General features: G+C 38.6%; 1 protein-coding gene across 14 annotated transcripts in view; it reads right to left on the bottom strand.

Moving 5' to 3' along the window:
- Window positions 1-8567: 8567 nt before the first annotated feature.
- Window positions 8568-19712, bottom strand: part of cxxc5a (CXXC finger protein 5a) — a 36458-nt gene continuing 25313 nt past the window's right edge. For all 14 annotated transcript variants that reach the window (XM_048543116.2, XM_048543114.1, XM_048543112.2 and 11 more), the window contains one exon: window positions 8568-11390. In XM_048543116.2, coding sequence (XP_048399073.1) covers window positions 11346-11390 — 45 coding nt within the window. In that variant the 3' untranslated portion in view covers window positions 8568-11345. The remainder of the gene's footprint in view (window positions 11391-19712) is intronic.

Raw genomic sequence — 19712 nt, forward strand, 5'->3', positions numbered from 1 at the left:
ATGTTTGCTTGTTCTTTACCCGAAATAACATTTTCTAACCAACGGCCCAAATCATATTAACATCAGGCAGAAATGTACCCTCCTTAGAATGTCATGGGCAATGGAAAGTTATGAAGAAAACAACTGGAATCTCAACGTGTAGAAACTTTCCTTGGTTTTCCCCTTAAGCCTTAAACAGTGATCTCAGTGTCTTGTTATTGAGCATAAACTACTTTATTTCCTTGTATTTGCATCTCATTAGTCGTCTAAATCACCGCTATGCTGCTTGAAATTTTCCTTCCTTTCCCTGAGAAATCAGACAGTGCAAGTTGCAAAATCTAAAGTCAGGGTCTTTAAATAGTGGCTCCTGCTCAGTGACTGCATGTGCCAACCATCACCCAACTCTGCCTTCTCTGCAGTCCCTGCAGGCTTTACAGACACAATACTTCTTCCCACTTTGTCCATACAAGTTGGCATCAACAAACCACCACATCATCATGCCTGCTCTCAGTCCAACTTTCAGACCCTCTTCAGGACTTATCTTTGAAGCTCAGTGGCACTTATGACTTGCATGCTGCTGCCAAGCATATATGCATCTCATGCATCTACACAAGCTGCATGTTATGGCTCTGAGGTTTACTTCTTAGGATTCAGTCATTTTGTATATATTTGGAGGCTGCAAGCTTCTGTGGCTTGCATTGCTTTTAGTGCATAGGATCTTCAGTGTTCAGCTGCAGGTTGCCCAGTTCTTTGGTTTTTGTTGTTTTTTTAGTGAAGAGGAAAAGGCAGGCTTGTCACAGAAATGAGCACTGATCAGTTAAGGTATGATAATAAAATGTGAGGCTGGATGAACACAGCAGGCCAAGCAGCATCTCAGGAGCACAAAAACTGACGTTTCGGGCCTAGACCCTTCATCAGAGAGGGGGATGGGGTGAGGGAACTGGAATAAATAGGGAGAGAGGGGGAGGCGGACCCAAGATGGAGAGTAAAGAAGATAGGTGGAGAGAGTGTAGGTGGGGAGGTAGGGAGGGGATAGGTCAGTCCAGGGAAGACGGACAGGTCAAGGAGGTGGGATGAGGTTAGTTATGAACTTGTTTTATGGCATGATTCTGTTACTGTTACACACACATGTGCCAGTATCTTACACAGCAAACACACTATATGTTCTTCAACAAAATGGCCAGGTGTGAAAGTCAAAGAGTACCAGACCTTATTGGGGTCAAGGTGGGCTACAGTTAGTCAAGTGGTGTGTCTGATTTCATTACAGGAACTTGGTCATGGTCATGCCAGGGTCTGAAGATTCATGTGCTCGCAGTCTGGGAATTGTGCTACACTCAGTAGTGCAGATCAAGTGCATTCAAGATCACAAATATGAAGAAAGGTCCTGACCCGAAACGTCAAGCTTTCCTGCTCCTCTGATGCTGCTTGGTCTGCTGTGTTCATCCAGCTTCACACTGTGTTACTACAAATATGTCAGATGGGTTGCTGTGGAGATATCAGTCTGGAAAACGAGCCACATCCAATCTGGGCTAGCCTTGCCAAGCCAGTCTGGTGGGGGGTCACAGTCATTCCTGGAGGTTTGCTTGATAATGGGCAGAAACCTATCAATCAGAGAGTTCTGGGGAAAAAACAAACAACTCAAATCTCGGAATTGAGCTCATTGATCCGCTGAGGCACTGACTGCAGTGAAAGAGGGCAATTTGAAAGAGAAAGGTGAGATTTCATTGAACATTGGAGTGGATAGGTGTGTACGCTCTGACCTCCACATGAGGGGAGAAATGGTCAATTTGGCAAACCATAGCCTCTGAGAGTTAAAATGAGGACATCAATAGTCAAGCAAAGGGACTGAATGTAAATGGAAGCGGTGGAGGCTGGAAGGTCATCAAGGACACAAAAGCAGCAATACTAAAGGGAATGTGAAATAGGAGGGTCAGAGGGAGTTCATCTTCACAAGTCAATACACTGACACAAAGTTGAAAGCTTGTTTTCTTTGATCCACAGCCAACTACACACTGAGGGTATAGAATGGCTGTTATCACATGGAGAGTGGACAGAATAAGTTACTTTTTCTTTGGGGCATGAGGTAATATGGTTTGAAATTGAGCCCCTGTTAGCAGCAATTGCATTAATCATTTATCTACTGATTCAGTACTGCCACTGATCTGACATCGAATCATACTTCATCAGCAGGTCATTCAATGTCCAAGAATGTATATTAAAAATCATGGGCTTAATCATCATCATTGTGCGCATTAATTGCTTCTTTGGCAATTCAGCTAAGCAAGTGCAATCAAACAAGCTAACTTCAAATTGTCACTTGAAGCTGACATTTCTGAAACATATTCCAAAGGTATCACTGAAAGACAATACTTCAGAGCTGCCATATTCACACACTGAACTGTAAGTCCACCAAGAGCGTTTGTGAAATGCAAAATTGGATGGGGGAGCCTAACAAGATAGCTTACTGCGAGCATTAGTTTCCTCCCAATGTTGCATGACTCGGGACTCTTTGCAAAATCTCCCTGGCACATTGTCAGCGCATAACATGAGGCTTTGTTATAATCAAAGTGAGAGCTTGGGATTTCTATTAGTGAAATGGTATTATCTTTCTGTCATTCCCAACAGATTATCTGCTCATGCATCTAACATGGACATCACCAATGCTGGAGTCCTTAAGGCAACTGAAGATAACATTAAAGGAGAGAACAATTTTCATACTGTCAGCAAGGCCAGGAATACAACTGATATATCTTACACAATCACTGTGCCTGTATCATGCTGCATACATGTGTAGTCTCAGTCTTTACAATTTGACCTCTGATGCATAGGATTTCTCAATTTACCACTGTTCAACCCTCCAAATCATATAAAAAAGGCTGTCGTATTCCATGCAAGGTTCCCAGATCCAGTTAACACAAATGAGGCACACGCCTATGACTTCTCTTTTAATGAGCTACATCAGTCTTGATACTTCTTCCAATTTCCTTTCCAACCAAATATCTAAAGACATCTGATTCACAATCTGGACCTCTGATACAACTTGAATACTTTAGTTTCTTTTTAAGAAAAGGTTGCAGTCCCTTTTAGTTCCCACATGCATTGCTGCACCAAGATTTTTTTGATACAGGAAACAGACAACAAATGTTTTCATAGAGGATCTTGCTGGCTTCATGTCAAATGAATTCTGTGCCTTTCATTGACTCTGCCTTCTTTTATTTTGTATCAAAATCAGAATTGTGGATGCCTTCTGTCTGCAGCTCTGTTTTGGAATTCTTCTTTGTGCCTCCCAACTACATGGCTGCTGGGTTTAACTTAATTCCTGTTCATACTGCTGCCTCATCGCCGGTCACTCGGTCACATCTCGGGACTTCTTATTCTTCAAGAAAATTGACCTTTTTACATTTGATGCAAACTCTTAAAAGTCCTCCGCAATATGTTAGATTACATGTTTCAAAGAAATTACAAATTTTCCCTTACTATATTACTCAGAACTCAAACACCAGGGGCAGCTTTCTTTAATATTTGTTTGTTCCGAGGAACCCGAGAATCAACTAGCACCGGGGATTGCTTGTGACCAAGGATAACTTAGTCAATAATGGAATAGAGAAGTGTTCCTTCCAGATCTGGTTGTTAATCTTGATCCAATTCTCCATCACTGTTCTTGAAACCCATTCTTTCATCTCTTCATAATACAACCCCAACCCCTACCTGAACTTGAATAATACTTATCTGAAAAGTGGGATTACTCTTCACCAGGACCCACCACAATCTGCTCCAATAATTCTTGTGGCTCAGGGTCATACTTTAATTCATAATGCTACTGTAAAGTACTTTTGTTTATTACGTTAAATGGGCTATACAAGTTGTTGTTAAAAACATGCTCATTCTTATGTTGACTTAGGGACAATAAGGACTACAAATGCTGGAAGCCCACGGCAGGTCAAACAGCAAAGAAGCAGGATAGTCAACATTTGGGACCAAAACCTTTTATCAGTACTGGGGAGAGGGAGGGGACTCAATAAATAAATAAATAAATAGAGCGGGGTTGGGGCTTGGGGGTGGTGGGGAAAGGGTAGGAGGGGTTGGAGAAGTCTACAACCTTATCCACAACCCGAGCTACAAATCTCAAAAAACGTTGAAGGGTAGTAGAGTTAGTGACAGGTGGATGCAGATGGGGGTTATTGTGATTGGTCCATGGGAATGGTGCACAGATATGTGGGTAGGAAGATGGACAGGTTAGGTCACATCAGGGGGGTGAGGAGAAAGGATGAGGGCTGAACATGTGATAAGGCTGGGGTTGGAGGGATTTTGAAGCTGGTGCAGTCAATGTTGAGGCCATTGGGCTGTAAGCTCCCAAGGCAAAATGTCAGGTGTTGTTCCTCCAGGTTATGCTTGGCCTCACTCTGACAGTGGAGGCAGCTAAGTCGTCAGGGAAGTAGGAGGGGGAATTAAAATTGATAGCATCCAGAAGGTTGAGTTGGTTGATGCATGCAGAACACTGATGCTCCGTGAGCAGGTCCCCAAGTTTTCATTTGGTCTCCTTGATATAGAGGAGAACACATCAAGAGCAACGGATGCAATAGATCAGAATGGATGAAGTGCAGGTGAATCTCTGCTGGGTGTGGAAGGATTGTTTGGGGCCTTGGATGGAGGTGAGAGAGGTGTAGGGGCAGGTTTGTACCTCTTGTGGTTGCAGGTAAAGGTACCGGGTGTGGTGGAGAAATTGGTGGGGAGTGTAGAGCTGACAAGTGAGTCATGGAATGAACAGTAATTTGGATAGTGGACAGGGAAATATCTTTTGGGTGGTAGAATCTGTTGTAGGTTTTGGAAATGTTGGAGGATGATGCATTGGATTCAGAGGTTGGTGGGGTGGTATGTGAGGACTAAGGAGGATTCTATCCTTATTGTTGTTTGGGGGAGGGGTTTTGAGGGCAGTAAAGTGTGGGAAATGGAAGAAATGTGGTTAAGGGCATCCTTAATTACAGAGGAGGGGAAATTACAGTCCCTAATGTAGGAGGATAACCAGGATGTCCTGGGACCAGATGTGATGGAGGCAGAGGAATTGGGAGTATGGGATAGCATTTTTACAGAAGGGTGGGTGAAAGGAGGTGTACTCGAGGTAGTTGTGGGAATCAGTGGGTTTGAAATGCATGTCAGCGGTGAGTCAGTTTCCAAAGATGCAGACGGAGAGATCCAGGAAGGGGAGGGAGGTGTCAAAATGGTCCAGGTGAATTTGAGAGCTGGGGGGGAAGGTGCTGGCAAAGTTGATGAACTGTCCAAACTCCTTGCGGAAGCGCGAGGCTGCACCAATGCAGTCATCAAGTATAGCAGAGAAAGAGGTGAGGGATGGTGCTAGTACAATTGCAGAAGAGGGACAAAGAGGCAGGTATAGCTTGGACCCATGCAGTTGGAATTCTATATTTATTTGTTTTAGTGGTGTTCACCAAGTTACTATACATGAATTAAAAAAGACTATTTTTCCAAGTAAAACTGCCTTTCATAATACTGCTCAATTGACATATACAAATGAGTTTGAATGGAAATTGATCAGGGAAACAAAACTTTTTAACATGGGTGTACAACTGGAGTAGAATTAGCAACAGCCCTCTGAATATAAACTCAAGTATCTGTCAGTCAATCTCTTGCAAGAGACAAATCACCAGTGATGACTTACCAGACCAGTGATGAAAATCTAACGTCCTTGGCATATCCAAAAGATAAAAGTCAACCTGAAAACTATAAACTGGTATCTTTTACCAGCATTATTTTCAAACTGTTTCAACATACAGTTCATTGTCAGGTCATGAAACACATGAAGCTCACACTATCTTGGTAGCTTAACAGCATGGGTTCAGTCAGAAAGATCAAAGAAAATACAGCTTTTACAGTCTTTCAATGACCTAGCTTCAAATAATAAAACTGATAAAATTACTTGTCTGACAACAGAAAAAATTTAAAAGCTTGTGACAATAGTCCCCATGAAAATTGTTTGTGCAAATTTCACTATTATTGTGGAATCAGGGAACGTTATTGAATTGGACCTGACACTTCCTTACCAACAGTAGAGAACCAATGGAATGCAGCGAGCTAGATGTCCTCTCTGGAGTGCCCCAGGTACCTTCGTGTTGGGAATCTTACTCTTCTTATTATACATAAACAGCCATTCCAACAAGTATATAAAAAAAATTATAGATGACTACATGGTTTAGACATAAGGGAAAACTTAAAGATCATATTAATTTATTGTAATACGATGTGCTAGAATTGTAAAAAGCGGCAGAACCAACAGAAGCTGACATTCAATACCAAAATAATTATGTCACATGCATTACCAACAAAAAGGATCCACCAAAAGATCATTTTATGCTCTGTAACCAAATTCTTCACACAACAAACCTCGAGTTCAACATAAAAGCAATCTTCAATGGTGATTCAATATTCATATGACCCCCTCCACAACAGGATGTTTTTTTTTCAGTATCAAACTAGGTCTCCTTTATTTTTATTCTTTTCATACCCAGAAATGTTATCACACACAACTGAGTGACTTTCACACCATTAAATCACCATAACTATGTTTTTTGATTTAAAAAAAAATTAACCACCACCACCATCCATGTAATCAATTAAATATTTACAAGCAAAGCCCATTAGGGGAAGGCAAACCAGCAAAGGTGAGGAGTAGGTAAGGAGAGAGGGAAGGGGCTAAATCCAAATGGAATTGAAGGGGGAAATAAAGGACTGCATCTACTATAGTGCCTACCTCTTTCTAAAAGCAGCAACAGCATTGATGGACACTATGTGCTCCCTCTCCAGGGATACCTGGGCACAAATGTAGCCATGGAAAAGGCATAAACAGTCAGCAGATATGGTACCCTCTGTGGCTGAGTCTGCTTTAAAAAAAAATTAGCTTCAAACTGGGTCTGCTTTATTAAGGACTCAGTTCCAGCTGGACAGGCCTTTGTCTGTTACCAAGGGAACTCACATTCAACGATTAATTAGTGGTTGCCATGAACCTTGTGGGTGTTATTACAAATATTACATTTAAAAGGGAACTGCAAGTTCCACTGCAGAGAAAGGTTTACTGATACGTTAGAGAGTTGACTCTGACTGAACCATCAGTTTCTGTAGAAGATCCAACTGAAAACAGTTATCCCTAAGAATTTTAATTTTTTTTTAAAAAGCTGACTCTGATTGGTTGAGGAAATGCCACAGGGAAAACATCCAACAACAGTTGTCCCCCAAACTTCTATTTGCCTGAAAAAAAAGGCATAATACCTGGTTATGCTCTTTCTGTAACTTCTAGCAAGAGTCAAGAATCACATTGCTACCAATTAGCCACATTTTTCTCACGCAGTATAAACTGTTGATACCTTTCAAATACTTTACTGTTGTGTCTCTCCCGATGTGTGAAAGATGAAAAGTCTCAACACCATTTCTGTTTTCTTCAAGAATACTCAAATTCTGCACTACCACGTGACTAGATCACACTGACACTAATGATTGTGGGTAAATCAAAAATTAAGTTAGCTTCAGGCATTAGCTTGGTTGATTAGCTGCATTAAATTCTATCCAATTAATTCACAAATACAAAACACATTGGAATTAAATGAAAGGCAGATAGCATACAAAAGAATTAATGTTCATTTATATAGCACCTATTGTAACTTCAGGACATCCCAAAACATTTTAGATAATTAAGTGCTTTTGAAATACTTGAAGTAATGTTGCCTGAAGTAACATACATTTAACACAGTAAAGAACATCTTATATGGGGAATTAGAGAGGCACATAAGTTTAGGGATGAGCTCAGGTAGTTGAAGGCACACTTGTCAATTGTAATCAAAATCAGAAACACAAAAGAGGCCAAAATTAGTGGAGCACAGAGATTTCAGCAGGATGTAGGAATTACAAAGATATGAAGGGATAAGGTAATGAAACCATTGGAAAACAAGGATTAAAATGTTAAAGTCCAAGTGTGGTCAGGCCACAAACCAAAGTAAGTCAGTGAGCACAGAGATGATAGGTGGGAATGTTCACTTAGAACAAACCCTAATAAAATTCAATTTGAGAGAGACCAGAAGAGTATTGTGTATATTGGATTTGTTACTTCAAGATCAATTCCCAACTTTTGTTTCAGAATGTAGTAATTTTGTTGTTATTCATCTCCCACCACCACCAAAATTGAAGTTATTTTTGTTGAATAAGGAAATGACAAAAAGTAATGGCACTGCATATTGACTTGACCTTTCTGCATTAGAAACCCTCATTACAAATTTGTAAATAGGCATTTAATTGCAAACCAGCATGATATAAGATATTTGCAGAACTGCAAACAATATTTAATGTTTGAGGAGAACATAACCATGGGAAAAAAAAATGTCAGACCCTAACATCCTGGAAATGTTGCTCGCTAGAGCTGTAACAACCCTATCAAAAAGTAGTAGCCATTTTTATGGACACAGTATTCATCCTGAGCTCAATGGCTATTTTATTGCTGGCTTTTGACTGATTACCACTCAGAACATTGAATTCATTAATTAGCATTGAATTAAAAACAATATGAAAGCAAAAATGAGAAACCTAAATTTTACAGTACTTATTTTATTTGTATACAGAATTGCTACAGACAAGACACCATATTGCTGATGCATATAATTTGTTCCATTTTCTTTTGCTGTTTTTGCTTTAAACATACCAAATGAATCTTAAGACCAGTTTACAACACTGAAATTAATTACATAACTAAAAAAAAACTATCCATATATTTTGTGTGTTTCTTTGCAAATCATTTGCTTTGCTATCTCTCACAATATCTGGAAGGCATTTTCTGAATTAACATATATAAAAAAAATGAGTGCTCAAGCTGACACAAAACAGCCAAGGGCCCTTCAACAGTGATTATTTTGAAGTAGTTTGAATCCTTTCCATAAAGCTAAAATGTTCTTGCACATTATCATGATTCACCCTAAACCAATACTAACTCATTGAAAAATGTACATACTTAGAATTGTGGCTTCACAACAATCATTTTATTTCTCTCTTCTTTGTCTTAGGAAAACTTTAAAAATTTTATTGTGATTCCTGGGAAACGAACAGATTTCACTATATTTTGGTATGCAATACATTATTCAATAAGCATAACAAAAGAAATGTACATTTTAGACATGGCACAACAATAGTATTGGGCTCAGCATAGGTTAATTGTTTCTGGACCCTGGCTCTTGTCAGTACTAATTTTTACCAGCTCAGCTTAGCAGTCATTTGCAACGGCTGCCAGAAAGAGATCTGTTTTTATTTTAAACATAACAAACAAAGATGACTGATGTCACCCATTGAGACTCCTTGTGGGTACAACTTTTCTTGGGAGGTGGATCAAAACAAGCAACTTTCCACTCTGCCCAGTTTTCTAATCCATTTGCTATTGGTTATTTTGTGCTACCTTCCAAAAAGGATTCTCTCAATCCAAACCCATCAGTGTTTCAAAAAGATGATGTTTACTGGTATCAGTGCTTTCTCATAAAGAAATTTTTGACTCTAGTTCTTTAAAAGCATTAGTGCATGCATTAATGGGTGTGTTTACAGCATGCACACTTGTGTTGTTCACACTTCCTGTTTACATTGCTTGGCTTCCACCAGGCTGAAATTGCAGCTGTCCTGTATGAGAGAGTGAACTGTGCATGTCTGAATAGTTAAAAGTCACAGTCCTCCCATAAGAATTAGTAATTCGACTGTCAAGAAAGTAAGGAAGGGAAACTCTCTCTAAGCTTTGCAACTGAGGTAAATTGGTTTACAACGCCCCCAGGGGACTCCCTGCACTGAATTTACACTCCACAGGCAGCAAGTGTGAGGCTACTTGTTAAATTCACTTTGTTGAAGAGTCAGATTGGACCCTGGCTCTGGACTTAGACACAAACTGGACAGCTCCTTGAAGCTTAAAACAAGTCACACAGATCCTGCAATTGGTGTGTGAACACAGGTTAAATAAAATTAAATAATTTTATTTAAAATTATGTTTTGAGTCTGTTTTTTGTCACATACTTTTTTATGTGGAGAGGACTGGTATACAGTAGAGGGTCAGTGGCCAATTTGATGGGGTACAATTAAGTTGTGAGTATTCTTATAGCCAAGGTGGGCACCATTTGTTTCAAAGTACTTTAGTTCTTTCCCCTTTAAACATAAGTTGTCTAAATATAAATACCATTCTCTCTATTAATCATTCAACAAAATGCAATTTATCTGAGAGGAAAGGTATTTTCTTGCTGACAAATGCTTTTGCCCCTCCTCTCAAGTGTAGTGCCTTGATTCTTTTAGTCATCTTTAAAAGGTTTCTGTCATATGCTGTGTCACTAAAATGGCATGCTTTTGAGATTCAACAGCCATTATGTTTGAAAGATTTCACAAACTAGGGATTCCAATGATTCACCATGCCTAGATATCACTGGGGCACTGATTTTCTTTGGCAGGCAATTAAAATAAGGGTCTTAAGCGTATCATTGTATCAGAAGCAACATAAAAATTTGCTAGCTTATGAAAAGCTAACCTCCCTAAAGAGCATTTCCAGAAATCAGTCTGCTCATCATAAGGGATGCCAAGTGCCACATGCAAGATTATGAGCTGCAAATTGAAATCTGACACACACAAAAGAAACAACACTAATATTCTACACAAAACAGCCAAAAACAGCCAAATCATTACAAAATGCACCATGCAATAGGTGTGAAGCTGGTGATTTTACATGAAAACCAGTGGCTTAGTGACCGCCACAGAAGTGATATTATTTCAGCAATTTACAAAAATGTCTATAAACAAAATTATGAAAATTATATTCTAATGTCTACTTAAGTGTCCAAGACTACAATGTCAAGAGTGCCATGATACAACAATCAACTCAATGACAGCTGGGGAAATATGCATTAAAATATAGAATAAAGGTAGATTGGAAAAGGCATGTAGTTTAACCATTGTGCTATGTCTAGAACAGTGTGTTCAGTCAACTAGTCTTAAAAGATATCTGTAAAATTAACTTTCTAAACACTCCTAGCACTTTCCAATTTACGCAACAGACATCAACATCAAACAAATAAAATCTGATTGTCCATACTGTGCCCATTTTGTCTTGGTACTGCATTTTACAGATTTATTGTAATAGCACTGACACATTGTACAATGACTAAAGATATTCATTCTTACAACATAAAATTCACCTCCATAAAAATTGGAATGAAAGTTGCAGAAAGAGTTTTGGTTCTAAGAAAACACAGGGTGCGTCCATTTACTTCAGCCAACAATGTTTGCCTGAGACAATACAAGCAAGCAGACACATTGCACTTAATGACACAACTCTGGGAATTGCGTGCTCACATCTACTGGAACCACCGAAATGCTGCTCCTGAAGGAAGAATCACTTTCTGAAAACAGAAGAAAATGGAAATCATTACTTAATAGAACAAGTAATCAGTAGTATCAGTAATGTTCAATATCTTAAGGACAAGTGTTTTTCTTAACAAAATTAGACTTGACTACACTATTTCGAATAACCACCCAGATTATAAAAGAGGTACATAGGAAACCTTATCCCAGAAGGGGCAGCAAAGAAAAATCACTCACTTTTCCAGTGTCATATTTGCTATTGTCAAACAGATTTCTCCTCAGCATCACATTTTCCACCTATATTCTAAAAAACAGACTGCACAAATCACTTTCTCTCACATGCACCAGAGAAAAATAATGCTGTTTCTACACATTCGGCGCAGCATATTTTGTTTAGGGTTGTGATTTTTCCAAAAAAATCTATTAAAATGTATATGTCTAGTCATAAGGCTATACAGTGCACAGTGGGCCTTCTATCCAATTAAAGCCACAAAGATTCTACTTGTCCCGAGTTGTTTATCCGATGCACTGTGAAGATCTGCATCGATTTGCCTATTGCTAATGTCCCAGAGTATGAAATCAATCTGTGGATCAGTCCTTCATTTTCTTTCTGAAAACCAGCCATTAAAATTGAAAAAAAAAACATGATTATTTGCTAAAAAATGGAATTTTGCAACCAATGAAAATACCCTGCAATAATCTTTTCTATTTTGTGTCTCTCAGTCTTGTTCCCTCTTTTCTCTCTCTCTCAGAAAGCCGTATCTTTATATCCGGGAGAAACATGAAGATTGAAGATAGGAGCCCTACACCCTTTTTCAATATAGCAGGTTTTTCCTTTAAGAGCTTAGTCAGTGGGTGTCTGCAGTTGAGGAAGAAATCACAGTTGAGCTTACCAACCCTTTCCAAAGCTAATAATTGTACATGCACACTTGAATCTGAAGTCATGAGTAAGAATCCAGGCTAATTTTCCCTTCTTCATCCGAGGCAGGCCACCCAACCACAGCAGAACAGCTAACTCATCACAGTACGAGACAAAGCAACTGTAACTTATCTTTGAAATCATGCTTGCAAAAATGCAGTTTCAACTGTAGTTGATTTCAGGCATAATAATCCTTGTTAGTTGTCATCTATGCATATCTAATAAGATACATTCTAATAGGGGACCCAAAAATTTGAAATAAATTATTCAACTGTCAAAACACACTTGCAATCCACAGTGATGTTGTAAAATGATAAATTCACGCAGCAATTAAAATGAATTATAAAAGCAGGAACAGTAATGAGTAATCAACTTCATTTCTTGTAATGGGATGTTCTTCTCATTTTAATGTTAGTTATGCAACAACAATGTTGTATTCACCCAAGTAATAACCTGTCAAGGCGATCCCTTGAGAGGGCACGAAACTACACTGGTTAAGATATTTATATTCTGTGAAGGATACTAAATTCTAGGGCTAAATTGTTCGAAATCAGTGTTATTTATCTAAATATACCATTTAAAGCACATTAAAACACTGTGCTGGAGGTCATTGTGTGATACTGGTATCACTTTGGTCAAGGATAAAGCCAGAACCTTGGCAGTCTCGCCTTCAATTGCTTTAATAGGAAATCTGCTCAACAGCACAGTAATTGTTACATTTTCCACCTATATACTAAAAAACAGACTACACAATCACTTTCTTTCATATGCACCAGAGAAAAAAAAACGCTGTTTCTACACATTTGGTGCAGCATATTTTGTTTAGGCTTGTGATTTTTTTTTAAAATCAGTGTTAAAATGTATATGTCTAGTCATAAGGCTATACAGTGCACAGTGAGCCTTCTATCCAATTAAAGCCATGATGATTCTACTTGTCCCGAGTTGTTTATCAGTTGCACTGGGAAACAGCAGGAGCTGCGGATGCTGGAAGCTAGAGTCCATAAATCTGGAGCTGGAAAAACATAGCCATTCAGACAGCATCCCAGGAGCAGGGAAGTCAGCGTTTCGGATCGAAGCCCTGCTCCTCGGATGCTGTCTGACCTGCTGTACTTTTCCAGCTCCACATTTTCTGTTACCTGCAAACTGTGTGTTGAAACGGATTGGCCTATTTCTTTCGCTCTGCTGAATAATGAATTGATACATTGAGGCTGAATCCAGATTATCAATAAAAGATTTTACTATCAGACACTACTCGAGCCTTAGCTGTAACATTATACTCATTTTCTGAAATGCAGCCTTCTGAATCTACTGAATGCACATTTAAAAGTCAAACATTTAGTCAAACATATCTAATGTATCATTAAAAACATTCAATTACCAATTTATTCATGCCGCACCATTCTCACCATAAATAAAACAGTTTATCCAATTGGAAACTGCATTGAAACCACTCACTGTTATTAAGAGCCTTCATCACCATTTCTACCACTAATTTCTGGAAATACCTATTATGAAAATACTATTCAAACTCAGAAAAGTTGCCCACAAAAGGTAAGTTCTTAAAAGTACCTGATGCTTATGTACTGCTGCATGAACTTTTACATTTTCCCTTCTAACTGCGGTATGAAAGATATTAAAGACAAAGTTAGCAATGCAACAACACTTTTGAGGCATGGTTGTGAAACACTGTGAACAACATTACTTCTCCACTATAACGAAACAAAATGTAATTTAGTTTAAGCCTGATCTGAATAAATTTCACATAACATAAGTTTCAGGATGCTAAAGATATCAGCTGGCAAGCAATGCTCATTAAAAATGTTTTCTTCCCAATTTTGCCCCCTCCACCTTGAAACAGGTGAGTCCCAAGGGTTCTACAAGGTCTCTTTTCCCTTAGCAACTTGTCCAAGTGACCATTATTTCTGCATTTATTTTAATAGTGAATGCTTATCGATTATTCAGTCTTGAGATGTACCAAAGCAGATCTTAATATAACTAAAAATCTACCCACATGCAATCGCATCAGAGGTTCAAGTTCCTGCATTTAAACAAGGCTGTTGTAGTTACCAGCAGAACACTCATCAGTCAATTCTGCACAGGTCAGGGGTAACAAGGTATAGAGCTGGATGCACACAGCAGGCCAAGCAGCATCAGAGGAGGGAAGGCTGACGTTTCGGGCCTAGACCTTCTAAGCCCAAAACATCAGCCTTCCTGCTCCTCTGATGCTGCTTGGCCTGCTGTGTGCATCCAGCTCGACACCTTGTTATCTCAGATTCTCCAGCATCTGCAGTTCCTACTATCTCTGCACAGATCAGGGGTTGTTTTCAGTTTCCTTGCCTCAGGTACTCAATGTGCTACTAGCACAGCCTAACAATGATGTTTTTAACGTGAGGTATAGGCCCCAAAGAAAATGTTCAAACAAAACCATTACAATGAAAACAATTAAAAATAAACTTAGAGACCAGAATGAGGTTCTATTACAGTTGGTTGGAGGGAAAACTGGAGATTGAAGGTATGCTTTGTAAAAATGCATAGCTTTCTAAGAATGCACAATGCAATTTCCATTTCAGACAGTTATATACGAAAATTTGCATTCTTACAACAATATATCATCGAAATCAGAAAGGCTTTAAACTCAGTTATCAATAAAATTCAGTTGCTTCTCATGACAACGGTTTTATTTTCAATGATGTATTTCACAACAACTGATGGTTTATTTTTGAAGAAGTCACATCAGGCTCGAAACATTAACTCTGATTCTGGCTCCTCAAATACTGTCAGACTAGCTGAATTTTTTCAGCCCTTGCTGATTTTTAAATCTCCAGCATCGATTTTTTTGCCTTTAACTGAGTTTCATCCTTCTTCAACATATCTATAGTTCGGTTCAACAGTTTTGGATATAATTATTAGCCTTTTTTTTCACTGCCATATTAGAAACACTACAATGTTTGAGTCTGAAATAAGTAAGTGCTCAATTACAAAACACAGTAATTTCTGAATGCACAGCACTAAGTAAATATTATAGGATTTCCCATAGATATAATCTATACATATTGGTCGTAAGATTTTTTTCAGTCTATATTTACATTTACTATTAGTCCAATCTCAAAATTACACTTAAAAAGAGTATTTCTTTTTGTTTTAAAAATCTGATTGAGCATGGCATAATTTATGTGATTCTATAACTCCCAGTATATTCCTACCAACAGTGATAAGCATCTGGTCATTTCATAGTTTGGAGTGTTTTGTCAGTGTATTTTACCCTAAGCTATCAAAACAGTGCAAAAGATTGCAGGAGATCAAGCACAAATTGTTTTCGTGTAAACAGCTTCTGCAATATTTTTCAATGGTTTAAAAATCATTGCACCAGAAGCCAACCTTGTCCTCAAAACTGGCCATGCTCTCAAACTGAATTCATCACAATTGCAGAGATAACAAGGTGTAGAGCTGGATGAACACAGCAGGCCAAGCAGCATCTTAGGAGCAGGAAAGCTGATGTTTCGGGTCCAGACCCTTCATCCTAAACGCAGCTTTCCTGCTCCTATGATGCTGCTTGGCCTGTTATGTTCATCCAGCTCTACATTTTGTTATCTCGGATTCTCCAGCATCTGCCGTTCCTATTATCTCATCACAATTGCTAATTTCTGCTAAATACATTAGCTTGCAAACCTTCAAGGAGGTTCTTAAAATTAAGCTTTTAAGATTTTGAATTGAAATCTGCCTTTTTAAATTGGCTAGGAACTGGCTAATGTAGACATTAGTGCTAGCAAATTATTCTGTATATTTTAAATCTTTGTCAGGTGTTTACAATTTAATTATTTGTAAGTTATGACTAAACATTAATTATGATTATTTGTGATTAGCACATATGCATTTATACTAAATCCACTTAAACCAAATTATCATCCAAATAATCTAGCTATTGTTTTAAAACAGCATTTTAAAAATAAAACCAAATACTTCCTGATTGTGCTGGTTCTTGGTAAATTTTACATTTGGTGATATACAAAACAGGTTTCAGTTAAAAACTGCAAAAATAATTCCTCAAAAGTAACATGCTTTTGGACACAATCTGCACCCAAATCAATGACCAAAGTAAAGCACAAATTCCACCCGTAGATAGAATTGTTTAATTGCAGTCAATAAAGACAGTGAGAACTATGAGGAATTTTCCTTCAATTTCTGAAAGTAAAACCTTAAAGATTTTCTTGATATCCAAAACATGAATCAACATTTATGTTCATTTGAGTAAACATTAAAGCATTCACAGACATTTTTTACACTCTGATTTGCCACATTACTATATTGCCAATTAAATGCATTGACACACATCTAATCATTAACTTCCACATCCTTTGGCACTTCTCCCCCAAACTTTTCCTTTTCTAGAAATGCCACCACATTTAATATCACTACATGTGAACCCACTGAGCCCTCGTATCAGGAGAAACATAAACAATCCTTGTCCTAATAGTGTATAAGTGCAGTACATTATTGCACAAATGTATTCTGTCAAATGGCAAACAGGACTGCCAAAACCCAGCATATCATGTACTTTAATTTCTCAGTAAAATTACCTTACTCTCAAAGCTTTGCTATCACAACTATGGTATAATACCTGCAAAACAGTCAATTAGTAAATACAAAATACTTATTACTTATTCCAGCATTAACTGGAAGGCTACCATGGTCTCTGAATATTATCACTCACTGGGGACAACAATCTTTTTCATTCATTCATGCACAGCATTAGCAAGACTGGCACTTACTGTCTTTCTCCCAATTACCTTTGAGGAATGGTGAACCACCACCATCCCAAACTAGTGTAATCACTGTAGTGAAGGCATTCCCCACAGTGCTGTGAGATAGCGACTCCAGAAGTATGATTCAGTGATAATCAATGAATAGGGATGTATTTCTAAACCTGTATTGAGCCAAAATTGGAGAGATCTTCAAGGTGGTGGATTGCATATTGTGTCTGCTGTTCTTATCCTTCAAAGTAGCTGAGGCTGTGGGTTTGATAGGTACTGCAGAAGGAGCCATACAGAATTGCTGCAGTGCATTCATTTAATGATTTACACCATAGACATGGTGCATGTGGGTGTGTGGATTGAAAAATTGGGGTGTTGGATTGGGCGCAGCTGCAATCGCCTAGGCAAGTGAAGCATATTCCATCACACTCCTAACAACTGACTACACAAAAGACTTTGGAAAGTTAAGAGGCAAGTCAGTTCCTGCAAAATTCCCAGACATTGACTTATTCTTGTAACTACCGTATTCATGGCTCATCCTGTAAACTTTCCAGTCATTGGTGACCCTTAGTTTATTAGTAATTTGGAATTCAACAATGTCAGTACCACAGAATGTAAAGAGCAGGTTGACTCTCCCTTGTTGAAGAAGGTCATTATCTGATACTTGTGTGGTACAAATGTTCGTTGCCAACTGTCAGCCAAAGTACAATATTATCCAGGTATTGCTGGCAAGGACTGCTTCTTTATTACCTGTGGTGTACTGAATGGAACTGGACATTGCGCTGACATTGCAAATATATCTAGTTTAATGATAGAAGGCCACTGATTAAGAGTATGAAATAGGCTGGCCAGAGGACATTACCTTGAAAGTTTTCTGCAGCAATGGTCACAGAATGAGAAGACTAGCCTCCAACTACTTCAATTATCTTCTTTTATACTGGGGATGACTCTAATCAATGGAGTTTTATCCTAATTTCCATTGAATACAATTTTACTAGGGTGCATTGGAACTACACTTAACTAATTGTTGCCTTCACACCAGGGAAAATCACTATTATATCACCAAGGAAATCAGCTCTACTGTCCAGTCAGACCAAAGCTGGAATTGGATCAGGAGTGGGTAGACCTGGTGAAACCAAACTAAGTATTTTTTAAATAAAAGTCAGTTGATGGTCAACAATCTCTTCCATCACTTTGGTAATAACTGAGAAAAAGTGATGAGGTGGCAATTAGTTGAATCAGGTTAACTTATTCCTGCTTTTGCGAACAGATAGTAGTTGGCTAATTTTGTTTGGTCATTGGGTAGATACCAATGTCGAAACTGTACTGGTGCAGCCTGGTTAGAGGCATAGCTAGTTCTGGAACTCCTGTGTTGAACACTACAGCCAGAAAATTGTTAAAGCCAATAGCGGTTGATATATCCTGTGCCCTATGCTATCATAGCTGTCCTGTGGTGTGAACTATTGAAAACAGACTTTTGACAATGGTGAGATCTAAAGGAGTTGGGAAAGCTGGATCATCCACTCAGCCTTAGCTTAAGAAGAACGCAAACCTTGTAGTTTTTTTAGTGTTGGGCTTTGCCATCATAATGAGTGTGAATATTCATAGAACCTCTACTTTCTGTTAATTACTTAATCATTCAGTGCTGTTCATGAGTAAGTGTGGCAGAATTGCAGAGCTTTGGTCTGATCTACTAATCTGATGGCTGTGAGATCACTTAACTTAGAAAAAGCATGCTGTTTCTGTACCTTAATATTTAAGTAATCCTGTTGGCAGCTTCACTAGATCTGTACCTCAACTTTAACAATACTGAGTGCCATCTCTGGCATACTCTTCTACACTCCTCATTGAAAGGAAATTGGTCTCCTAGCTTGCTGGTGCTGCTGAAGCGAGGGAGGGATATTCTGAGCTATAAGCTTAGAAATTGTTGCAAAGCATAATTGCCTTATGGCCAATTGTTCTGTTTCACATCTAATATATTTAGTACAGTGTTGGTGTCAATGAAGAGTTTCTTCACTGTGAAAACAGGACTGAGCTCAACACGGACTCCCTAGTGGTTGCTCCAGCCAATACTGTAATGGATTGATGTATCTGCAACATGTAGATCAATGAGGACAAGGTCAAGTATTAATTCAATAGTTCAGGGACAGAAGCAGGTGGTAATCAGCGGTTTGCCTTGCTCATTTTTGAAATGATACAACAGATCTTCATGAGGCGCACAGCTAAAGCTGGGGACTCTACACCCTCACTATTATGTACTGTCGTGCTACCAGTTGTGCTGAGTCTGTAGTGTTGTTGGGACAGGATAGAGCCAGTGATCATCACAGGAATCTGAGACATTGTCTGAAAGTTATGATTCTGACCATGCTAGACTACTACAAGCAAATCAGGCAGCACCTGTGCAGCATGAATCACAATGTATGGCCTAAATTTTCTGGTCTCTGATTCACTGAACAGATGATAAAAGATGCACATCAGGACTTGTAGAAGGCCTTGTGGTGTGAACCTACAATTGCCCCTCTGCCCAGAATACTACGTGAAAGTCTCTACTTCCAAGATTACTGTATTTACCTGGATAGTTAGCCAGAAAATAATAGACAGCCTAAAACATGGAAGTCAGTTTGATAGTATTCTGCCAGGATATGAGGAGGTGGACGGTGGTCACAGAAAATAAAGCAAGTGGCCATGTA

This window comes from Stegostoma tigrinum, chromosome 13 (genome assembly GCF_030684315.1).
Source record: "Stegostoma tigrinum isolate sSteTig4 chromosome 13, sSteTig4.hap1, whole genome shotgun sequence".
Taxonomy (NCBI): domain Eukaryota; kingdom Metazoa; phylum Chordata; class Chondrichthyes; order Orectolobiformes; family Stegostomatidae; genus Stegostoma; species Stegostoma tigrinum.